Source organism: Centroberyx gerrardi, chromosome 20 (genome assembly GCF_048128805.1).
Source record: "Centroberyx gerrardi isolate f3 chromosome 20, fCenGer3.hap1.cur.20231027, whole genome shotgun sequence".
Classification (NCBI taxonomy): Eukaryota; Metazoa; Chordata; class Actinopteri; order Beryciformes; family Berycidae; genus Centroberyx; species Centroberyx gerrardi.
Genome location: NC_136016.1, coordinates 22,220,397 through 22,231,358, shown reverse-complemented (window position 1 = coordinate 22,231,358; position 10,962 = coordinate 22,220,397). Strand labels below are relative to the sequence as shown.

The 10,962-nt window shown below is 42.2% G+C and overlaps 1 protein-coding gene across 1 annotated transcript; it reads left to right on the top strand.

Moving 5' to 3' along the window:
* Positions 1-1,253: 1,253 nt before the first annotated feature.
* Positions 1,254-9,038, top strand: LOC139918173 (L-amino-acid oxidase-like). Its single transcript, XM_071907462.2, has 11 exons — positions 1,254-1,307; positions 1,963-2,043; positions 2,743-2,823; positions 2,933-3,013; positions 3,123-3,203; positions 3,313-3,543; positions 4,152-4,264; positions 5,155-5,356; positions 5,546-5,617; positions 7,974-8,110; positions 8,276-9,038. The coding sequence occupies exons 1-11, from the start codon at positions 1,254-1,256 to the stop codon at positions 9,036-9,038; spliced, it is 1,896 nt and encodes a 631-aa protein (XP_071763563.2).
* The last annotated feature ends 1,924 nt before the right edge of the window (positions 9,039-10,962 follow it).

Genomic DNA, 10,962 nt, shown 5'->3' with positions numbered 1-10,962 from the left:
AACCTGGGCCAAGAAATAAAACAACTCAATTTCAGCTGCTTCTCAGCGCTATGTGTTTTTTGACTCCACCTTTTACAGTGGCCTCCTTTTTCCTCTCCACCTCCTTCTCTTAAAGCTGCACTAGGCAAGATTTGTATGTAAAAATACACCCGTCTTATCAGCATAAATCACAAAGCAGGGCTGCAACAGAGAAGACCGTCTCATCCCCACTTATTGAGACACTGTAGATTCACTCAGTTGCCCAAATAAAATTCTGGGGTTCGGTATAGTCACTGGCAAGAAAAAAAGTGATGAATCAAGCAAAATCCAAGAGAATGAGCGATTTGTCTAGAGAAAGATGGACTCACCACCTCCACCCCCACCAAAGAAGAAGACATTTAGCTCACAGTTTACTGAGGTCACGCAGTTACCTCTCACTGCCATTTGAGGTCGCCAACGTGCAAAGTTGCTTTGTGTAGCTTCAAAGGGATGGTGAACTTTGATAAGACCTTGGGTTTATTTAGCTTCCTGGACATAATATAACCCCAAAATCGATTCTCTGTTATCTGTTGTTCCGGTAGAGATGATTGGAGAAAAGAGTTTTTTTTTCTTTCCATTCACTGCCATTATATGGCGAAACTGGTGTGAAAATCACACTTTTAGCACATATACAAGCGCGAACAAAGCAGGTTCTAACAATATATAAAAAAAACTAGTACTTCTGCTAAAATGTTTTGAAGTGAATCAGTCTCTTTATCATATTAAACCTTTCAGGATTACTAGTTCTCTTTATATACTGTCAGCGCTCCTGAAAGTGGTGGGATCAACTACTGTAGGTAGGGCAGCTTGCTATGAAGCTTAGGTAGGTGCCAGCATGAAAAAGTAATATAAAAGCATATTCCTCTTCCATACTACCAACTACATGATGGTATGAACTGAAAGACTGTATAAAAAAGCTTTGAAGATATTTAAGACCCATTTTCATTCTTTTTAAATTAAATCATGAAATCTTTCTGTCACTTTATTTTTTGTGCCACCAACTGTAAACATTAAGTGGGGTTCAACCCCTCTGTGTGGTTAATTTGAACTTTGAAATTTGAGTGGGTGCACCTACATGCTGTATGTGTGTTTCTCTGCAGGTTTGTTTTGAGTCATCGTTGCATCATCTGCACAGCAAATACAACTGTGAACAATAAGCTGTCTATATAAAGGGGGTCATTTGGGGGGAGAAGCAGCATCTGACTCTGAACATCAAAGAATGAGAGAGAAACAACATGGGACTCCACTCAGCTGTTCACCTCTGTCTGGTTCTCCTCACCTTGCCATGGGTAAGCCAAATGTACTCTTTATAGATAAACCAGAATGCTGCGTTACTCCATGTCATTCACCAGTTGTGTCTAGACTGAGGAAAGGATGTACAGTGGTAGACATTTTATACTATGCCAGTGTCTATTTAAGCCTGCGCCCATGAGAGTAAACTTAACACTTTTGATCGTTTTGAACAGCCGCCCCTGTGCCATATCAGTTGTATGAGAGGACAAACTGTCCCATCAACACTTGCCATCTCCAAATACTTTTAGGGCTGATTTAGGGCTGCCACGATTTGGCATCATGACTATCAAGATCGGAGCGAATCCATGCTGCTGTTGTTCTTGAATGTTGCACAGTAGAAACAAATTAGTATATTGTAACACAAAACTCTAACATTTTTCAAAAAACTAGGGGCAAAATAGGGCAAAACTTGATTCCTCTTGGAGATCCAAAGAAACCAGTACGGTCAGCAGGCATATATTAAAAAGTGGGACTTCTGCAATGGCTACCTCTGTACAGAAAATGCATATTTACGGATGTTTTACAGAATTTAGAGCTCAGTTGCAAACAAAGATAATTTCTAAGATAGACTTTGACTCACCTGCAGTGCAAGAAAACTTCCCCAGACAATGTACTTCAGGATCAGATTGCATTCTCTCCTTGTCTCTCCAGGTCCAAACCGTTCACAGTGCCGACCCTACAGCTGACCCCTCTGACGACGTCTCCCCCCACCCTACAGAGGACGCTCTCTCTGTACGCATGCAGGATAATAATAATAAGTGCTGAACACCAAAAGATTAAAATGATGACATAAAATAAATACAAGAAATAGCATAAAAATACACTAGGAGAATAAAACAATTAGAAAAAGCGAGTTTAAAAAAGTTTTCAATTGTGATTTAAAGGGGGGGGTATCCTAGGATGTGACAATTCTTAGTATTTCTGGTGATTTTGGTACTTGGAGGTGTGAAGTAATCACAGTAAAAAAATGAAATCATGTTTCTATGCCGTTTCCCCACAGTCACTAACTATAAAACACGCCCCCTTGTACAAGCCAGTCAGATTTTGCTCCAGTGTCTACATAGGCACTGTCTGAAATCGACCAATCAGCGCTAAGAGGAGGGTGGGCCTTCCAGAATGGCCAGCCAATCAGTGCAGTAGCTCATTAGCATAAGAAGCTGCTTATGTAAAACGACCTATTTTCTTGTAGGTGGGAAACAAACACTGGGAAGTGAATAGCTAAAGCTAAAACTAAACGATTTTTACTGAAAAAAACTTAACAGATGTATTTTATAGACACCAGGTAATTATATAAAATTGCTGAAAAAGCAAATGATACCCCTCCTTTAAAAGCAGTGACAGACTGGGCCCGTCTAATATTCTCAGGCAGGCTGTTCCATAACTTGGGGGTCCTCACCGCAAAAGCTCTGTCTTCTCTCTTTGTCTCTCCAGGCCCAAACCGTTCACAGTGCCGACCCTACGCTTGACCCCTCTGACGACGTCTCCCCCCACCCTACAGAGGACGCTCTCTCTGTACGCCTGCAGGATGAAGACTATAACAAACTCCTATAAACTCCCAGACAGTGTACTGCAGGATCAGCATTTGCATTCTGTTAACAATATTCTTTCTTTGTCTCTCCAGGCCCAAACCGTTCACAGTGCCGACCCTACACCTGACCCCTCTGACGACGTCTCCCCCCACCCTACAGAGGACGCTCTCTCTGTACGCATGCAGGATGAAGACTATAACAAACTCCTATAAACTCCCAGACAGTGTACTGCAGGATCAGCATTTGAATTCTGTTAACAATATTCTTTCTTTGTCTTTCTAGGCCCAAACCGTTCACAGTGCCGACCCTACACCTGACTCCTCTGACGACGTCTCCCCCCGCCCTACAGAGGAGCCTCTCTGTGTACGCCTGCCGGATGAAGACTATAATGAACTCCTACATACTCCCAGACAGTGTACTGCAGGATCAGCATTTGAATTCTGTTAACAATATTCTTTCTTTTTCTTTCTAGGCCCAAAGCAGTCACAGAGCCAGTTGTACACCTGACTGCTGGGACGACGTCTCTCCCCAACCTAGAGACGACCCTCTGTCTTATTGCCTGCAGGATGAAGACTATGAACAACTCCTATACATAGTGCGGCACGGTCTTTGTCTGGCTAAGAAACCTCACCATGTGGTTATCGTTGGAGCTGGCATATCTGGGCTGACCGCAGCCAAGCTTCTGGAGGATGCTGGCCATAATGTAGGTAGAATAGATTTTTTAGCTGACTGTAAGGAACCTTTAAGGAATACGTAACGTTTTTGAAAGATTGGCCCGTAGGTCAAGTTACCAGCTAGTTAAACAACAGGCCAATCCCCCAAAATCCCAGTTGGTAAGTAATTGGGTGGGGCAAGTGAACAGGGCATGTTCTGCTTTCCCTCAACTATAGATGTCCTTGAGCAAGGCACTTAACCCCTTAACTGCTCCAGTGGATCTTCTCAACATTAGCAAACTATGCAAAAGTGTAGTACTGAGCAACTTAGAGGTATGAGTGTCTGTAACTGGTGGAGTAGGAAGAAGGGAATTGCTGAAAATGAGCCTTCATGTTCAGCAGAACATCCCTGGGTTAATAAAGGTCAATAAAAATATGTTGCTGATGCAGTTTTATAGTTTATTTATCTGTCTGTTGTGTTGTTGCTTTTGGACCACAATATTGTGTTTTGAGATGGGGTCCTTTGCCACTAACTTCTGAGCCATTACTAATGTCTGCTGTATCTTAAATAAAATTTTAAACATCAATTCTTCACAACAACTCACTTCGTTATGTAGAACACTGTTACTAAACTACTGGTGCACTCTGCCCCAAACAGGTAACCATAATAGAAGCAAGTGATCGTGTTGGAGGACGGATTCATACGTTCAGAAATCAGAGGGAGGGCTGGTTTGCAGAACTGGGGCCTATGAGAATTCCTGACTTCAATAAGTGAGTATCAGTGATTAAGTCTGAGGCCTGTGTCGCTCTGCAAGGACTAGGTAATGTGCTTTATGAGAAAAATCAATAGGAATAACTAATCAGGGATTTTCTTGAGATGTGAAGTACTTATTAAGGATGAATCAGCAAACTATCAGCAAAAAAAATAAAATAAATTGCCCTACCTGATTGTTGACGGTCCTCTGCATTTTCCACATAAAATAATTCCGGTGTTTCTTTAAGTTTCTGCCAAGGGTCCAGGTTCCTTTCCATTCTTCCTGGTTTGTCTGCACAGTCAGCATAAGTGGAGATATCAGGGCTTGTTTTCCTCCTTACAGAAGAAGCCATCTGCTGCCATTCATTCTATGAAAAACAATTTCCACAGACTTGAAAGTTGGCCAAACTAGATAATCCATCACAGTTAACATGAATCCTTAATTTGGAAGGTGAATCCTTCATTTCTCCTCCAGGAAATAATCCCTCAAAAACATGTCGCCTTACAAACTTCACTGTCACATCCATGTTTGTTTTATTTAGGGCATCTGTGTTAGCCGGGACAATAGTTAATTTCAAGCTAGGTTTGACGCCGTAAAAATCCAAATACATATAGCACCCATTACAAAATGATTGTGGGAAATATAAACTAGACAAAGACAGAAGTAAACTGTGTGCTCAGTAGAGCACCGCCATGTCTAACAACACCTCACAGGGAAGTTATGCACCTTCTGGTGATATGCCAGGCCCACCACCACGCCCCCTTTTGGCCAATGACATGAAAAGTTAACAGACGGACAGACGGACAAACACACAGACGCGGGTGAAATCCTATAAATGTATATGACATTGTTATTCTCATTTAAGGCATTTCAAGCATGCTAATGTGAAAGGTGTTCCTTCAACAGAATCCTGCTGTGTTACATTTGCAAGATGGACATCCAAAAGAACGAATTCATTGAAGATAACAAAAACACTTACTACTTCATGAATGGGATACTAAGAAAATCCTCAGATGTAGATAATAACCCTGACATATTGGACTACCCTGTACGAGACGACGAGAAAGGAAAATCAGCTGGAGAGCTCTTTGATGAAGCCCTTGACACGGTAAACAAACAAATAATCACATACAGTGGTAGTCATATTAGAAGTTCTCCTTCATGCTAAGGGGGGAATGGTCTCCCCTTATGCCACCTTAGTATACCTACTTAATATGGTCATATCCATCTTGTATTACATGTATTATTCGTGCAAATTCCTTCAAATTCAACATGCTTAAAAATTATGTATTTGCAGGTGAGGGAGGATTTGAAAACACATGGCTGCACAAGGGCCATGTTGAAGAAGTACGACTCTTATTCTGTGAAGGTAAGGAGATAAAAAGCAGCACCCAGCGCCATTTTCACAGCAGGACAACAGAGATGCGAATGGGGTCATTACCTCCGCCTTGGTGCAGTTTACCTGGTTCTGAATTACTTTCTTATATCAAATTCGCATTCACCTATGTCTGCTGCACATTCTTATGCTAGGAACTGGGGATGAGTCATGTTCTGATTAGGCTATGTGATTTTGTATCACCACGTAGGGAAGGGCACGTTTCAGTCTATAAGATTGGATGCATCCTTTATTACCTCTGCCAAAGTGGTTATGTTTTTGCCTCCATTAGTTTGTCTGTCTGTCAGCAGGATATCTCAAAAAGGTATGAATAGATCTCCAAGAAATTTGGTGGACAGGCATTTGGTTAGGGAACAATTGATTAGATTTAGGTGGAGATCCAGATCTGGGATTTCTGCCATTATACGATTATTGTTTTTTTTGGCTTTAACTATGACACTAACAGAGATAGAGAGATAGAGACTCCAAAGATTCCAAATCTAAGGAGATGTTTGCAGAGAATCAGTCAAGAGTTAAGAAATCAATTTAACCCCTTAAACTCGGATCGGCCGCCCGCGGCCTCATTTGCATCATGCTGTTTAGATGGCTCTAAAATCGAAACCATAATAGCTAGCATCATAATTCTTTTTGCATCTGAAAGCTAAGACTTCTGTCTTCACTGCAAGCCCATGCATGTTTTTTTTTCACTCTTGACCGAGGAGGAAGCCTGTTTGTCGGCGAGCTCCGCTCTCAGCTGCGGTCTCCCTGAAACGTCTCCTGCCGCCGACCCTCCCACTCCGGCGAAGAGGATAACTGATGTCTGGAGAAACATTAGCAGTTGACTAGCCAACTCCTAATATTGGCTAGCCAACTGCTAATATTGGCTAGCCAGCTGCTAATATTGGCTGGCCAAATGCTAATGTGTCTCTCTCGGGCAGAGAGGCAACAGAGAGCGGGCAGGTGTCTTCCAGACATCGGTTACCCTCTTCGCCGGGGTGGGAGGGCCAAAACTAACAAAAACACCTTTGCACTCTGCTCACAAAAGTGGTTTTGGAGAGTTGAGAAATATTTTGTTCATGTTCCTTACATTTACAATTTCTGTGGCTAAATATGTTTAGTGTGTGCATTTAGCAAATTTTGGTCAAAAAACGGCCAATTTTGTCCGATTTTTAATTTATGACACAATTTCAATATTTTTTTCCAGTTATTATGGTTTATTGATTTACATAGCCTTTTAGCGTGGGTTGTGCAGATTTTAGGGATATGAAACATTTGAAGATACTCAAAAAAATGACATCACAGTAAGCAAAAATACCAGTGTAGGCTCTGGCACCACCTAGTCATGTAGCATTACAGTTCAGAAATGCCAAGCAAAAATGTAACATATCCCATTGCAAACTGTTATAAATGTTTAGAGCCCACAGAGTCACAGAAAAATTATAATACCCTTTAGCCACTTACTAGCAACAGGTTGTGAGCATATTGCTATATTCATTTATGTGCAACAAAGTTGTGGCAAGCTAACTTTTGGTATGTTGCATTAGCAAGAAACATTAGCTAGCTAGCTTGTGTGGCTAACGTTAGCTACATCATAGGTTGACATGTCTCATTATAAGTCCTAAGCTCCATTGGTCAGTGTTCACTCAGGTTTTCTAGCGGGCTTTGTTGTTGGCTCTTTAGGCTTTGTTGCAGAGTTGTCTTGCAAAGTCGATCATTTGGTGTCTGTATGTTCTTGCATGCTTGCACAAATGAAACTGAAAGAAGTTCTGAGCGCAAGGGGGTAGTTCAGGAGGCGGAGCTTGGGCGTGTATTGAATGGGGGGCGGGATTTCCACCAAAGCAGAGAACATGCCGGATTGCTTGTTCAGAAAGCTTGAATTCTCAGCAGCCATTGAGGTAACAGTGGAGAGACTGTCATTGATGAAAAACACTTGTGAACCCCCGCTGATATATTATGGTCATTTTGTGCATCGAGCCAGTAAAATATTACTGGTTGTTCCTTTAACTTTTAAGTGTTGGATAATTTGGATAATTGTTCAGCGTTGTGCTCTCTGCATGCCTTCAACTTCTTTTGTTTTCATTGCCTACATCTGATGCATCTGATGTGATTGCTAGGTCTCAGGGAGGAAAGCATTGCTGCCTTTGTTGATGTTATGTACTTAACACCATAAGATTTTGTAAAAAGTTCAATTGTGGTATCCGACAATTCTTTATTGAATGTTATACAGTAGAACCAAATTAGTATATTGTTTTAACCATTTTTGGGGATGGAGCAAAGACTGTAGCAATATTTTAGCAAGCAAGCAGTAGAAAAATCTTCTTGACCTACATCTGTTTGTCTGTTTGAACAGGAATATCTAGTGAAGGTGGCCAATCTGAGTCGTGGTGCTGTGGCTATGATTGGTGACATCCTTAACGTGAACAGCCTCTTTTACACATCACTAGTGGAAACGCTGTACACGCAAAGAAGCATAAATGACCAAACTAAGTAAGCATGAAATTTAATACACTTGTTGCAAACAGCTGGATCAGCTGAATACAAGGCCTTTACTATCGTGACAGAATGGGACGGGAGTTGCTTTTATTTTGTTAAATATAAGAAAAGAGCTGCAACAGCATTAGTTTATCCTTGATTTCTTGTTTTTCTTTCCAGGTACTATGAAATCACGGGGGGCTTCGACCACCTCCCGCGGGCCTTTTACAATTCTCTGAAAGCCCCGGTCCTTCTCAACTCAAGGGTTAAAGTCATCAGCCAAAGCGATGGCCAGGTGACTGTTTCATACCAGGGCTGGCGAAACTCCGCCACCCTGACCAACCTGTACGCGGACTACGTCCTGGTGACATCTACAGCCAAAGCCACCCTCCTCATCAACTTCCAACCCCCCCTCTCCAACTTCAAGCTGGAGGCTTTGCGCTCTGTCCACTACGGCAGCGCCACCAAGGTCATCCTCAGCTTCCGAGAGCGTTTCTGGGAGAAGGAAGGGATCATGGGGGGGAGGAGCATCACAGACCGGCCTGCGAGGTTCATCTACTACCCAAGTCACAAATTCAATAACACAGAAAGAGGGGCCCTGCTGGCTTCCTACACCTCCGAGGACGACTCTTCATTTTTCCAAGCGGTGGACGACGAGGAGCTGATGGCGCTGGTTCTGGAGGACCTGGCGAAGATCCACGGCCCGGAGGTGAAGGCTCTCTGCACAGGGGGAGTGGTGAAGAAGTGGACGGCTGATCCGTACGCCCTTGCACCATACACTGTCTTCACACCTTATCAGCAGCTGGACTATAATCAGGAGCTGTTTGAACATGAGGGGAGGGTGCACTTTGCCGGGGAGCACACGGCCACTCCACACGCCTGGATTGAGACTGCCATGAAATCTGCCATCAGAGCGGCCAAAAATATCAATGATATAGATTAAAAGTGGGTCAGTGATGAAAAAACCCATACACAGCACAATAAAAATCAGATATCTGTATATAATACTTCTACTTCTACTTCGTTTTTGTGTTAGAGATGATATGATGATGATATTTTGTGAAAGATCAGATTGTTTATTTGCTCTGATAATAGAAAAAAGGAAGCAGTATTGAACTGGTCCTGACTAAAAGAGGTAAGGGTTGGAACAGAGAGACGCTGTAGATTCGCTAAAATTCTGGGGTCAGGTATAGTCACTGGCAAGAAATCTTCTTAGCACACACGAGGTGATGAATCAAGCAAAATCCAAAGCAGCAGAGAGTGAGCGATTTGTCTAGAGAAAGCTGGACTCACCCCCTCCACCCCCACCAAAGAAGAAGACATTTAGGTCACAGTTTACTGACGTCACACAGTTACCTCTCACTGCCATTTGAGGCCCGCCAACATGCAAAGTTGCTTTCTGCAGCTTTAAAGTCCCCATGAAATGAACTTTTGCTTCCTGGAAAACAGAGTATTTTTAATTGTGACCTAATGCTGCACTAGTAGACGTAAATATAAATTCCAACCAATAAAATTCACAGATTTTTGAACAATCCTGCCTCTCCACCCCTCCCGTCAAATAAACCTTTCTCTTGCTCACTGATATCCCATTGGTTTACACTTTTGAATGACCCCTCACTGGGTTATGAAATACATCAAATCAAGAAAGTAAAGATGTCATCTCATGGGGTCTTTAATCTCTCCTCCATGACCGAGGTGAAGAGACTCTCATTGCCTTCCCTCTCTGAGGAAGATGAATGTCTGAACAAAGACCAAGATTTAAATTTGGAAACTAAAACAGCCTCACCTTACAACTCATGCTCAAAATTGAGGCCTTGCAGTTTCCATCTGTGTTTATATCCGTGTATAGTCTACTGTGCGCTGTAGTGTGTATATGTTTGCACTAAGCAGCACGTGCACGGGAGTGAGGTACGTGTCTGTTTCCTCTGTGTTCGTTTGATTATGTCTTTGTCCGTCATCGGGGGGCTTTTAAGTGCAGGAGCAGAACCCCGATCCCTGGGTGACATAATGTTAAGACCCACAGTGCAACCTTTCCCCTCGTAGTTAATGTATGGGGCCGTGCAGCTTTTAACTAAGCTAGACTTAGATGGGAGCGGAACCAAAGAAAACACTATATATCTAAATGCCAAGACTGTGAATTGGTTAATGCAGTGGTGGAGAGAAAGAGAGAGAGAGAACTGGACAAAACTGTAGATCTCCACTGACGAAAAGAGAGACAATAAGACATAAGAGAGCAATCTGCAATTTTCCAGTAACATACTGAAAGGTACACAGAACTAAAGAAGTAGAAAATGGACAGCAAGAGTTGTCCTGAATATTGAAAAGAATGCAAAGGAAGGAAAAAGAGGGTCAACTATAAAACATGATGTGTGGTAATCGTCAGAAATGGCTTTTAATGGGGTATTGAGGACACAAAAAATTAATTAAAATTGCCATTATTTGATTTTTAAAAATGCTAAATGAAGGACTTTTAAAATGTCTTTAGCTTCTGAGCCTGACAATTTCTGCCAAGCCAGGAATAAAGCATCTATGTGTGGTTTGTGAGGTTTTGTAGAGGTTTAAGGGTTGAACACATGTAGGATACACACACACACACACACACACACACACACACACTCACATACATGCACAAATATGACACAAATATGCACATACACATGTATACATGCACATAAACAAAACAAAAAAATCACAAAACGCACATATTTGACCATTCTGGACACAGGCATGTAGGAAATTTTTTGTTCACTCACACAAACACATACACACACACACAAACACACACACTTTAAGACACTTACACTGTACACACCCTCACTCATATACAAATGCACCCTACTCCCGACTAAAGCTACAACTCAAACCCG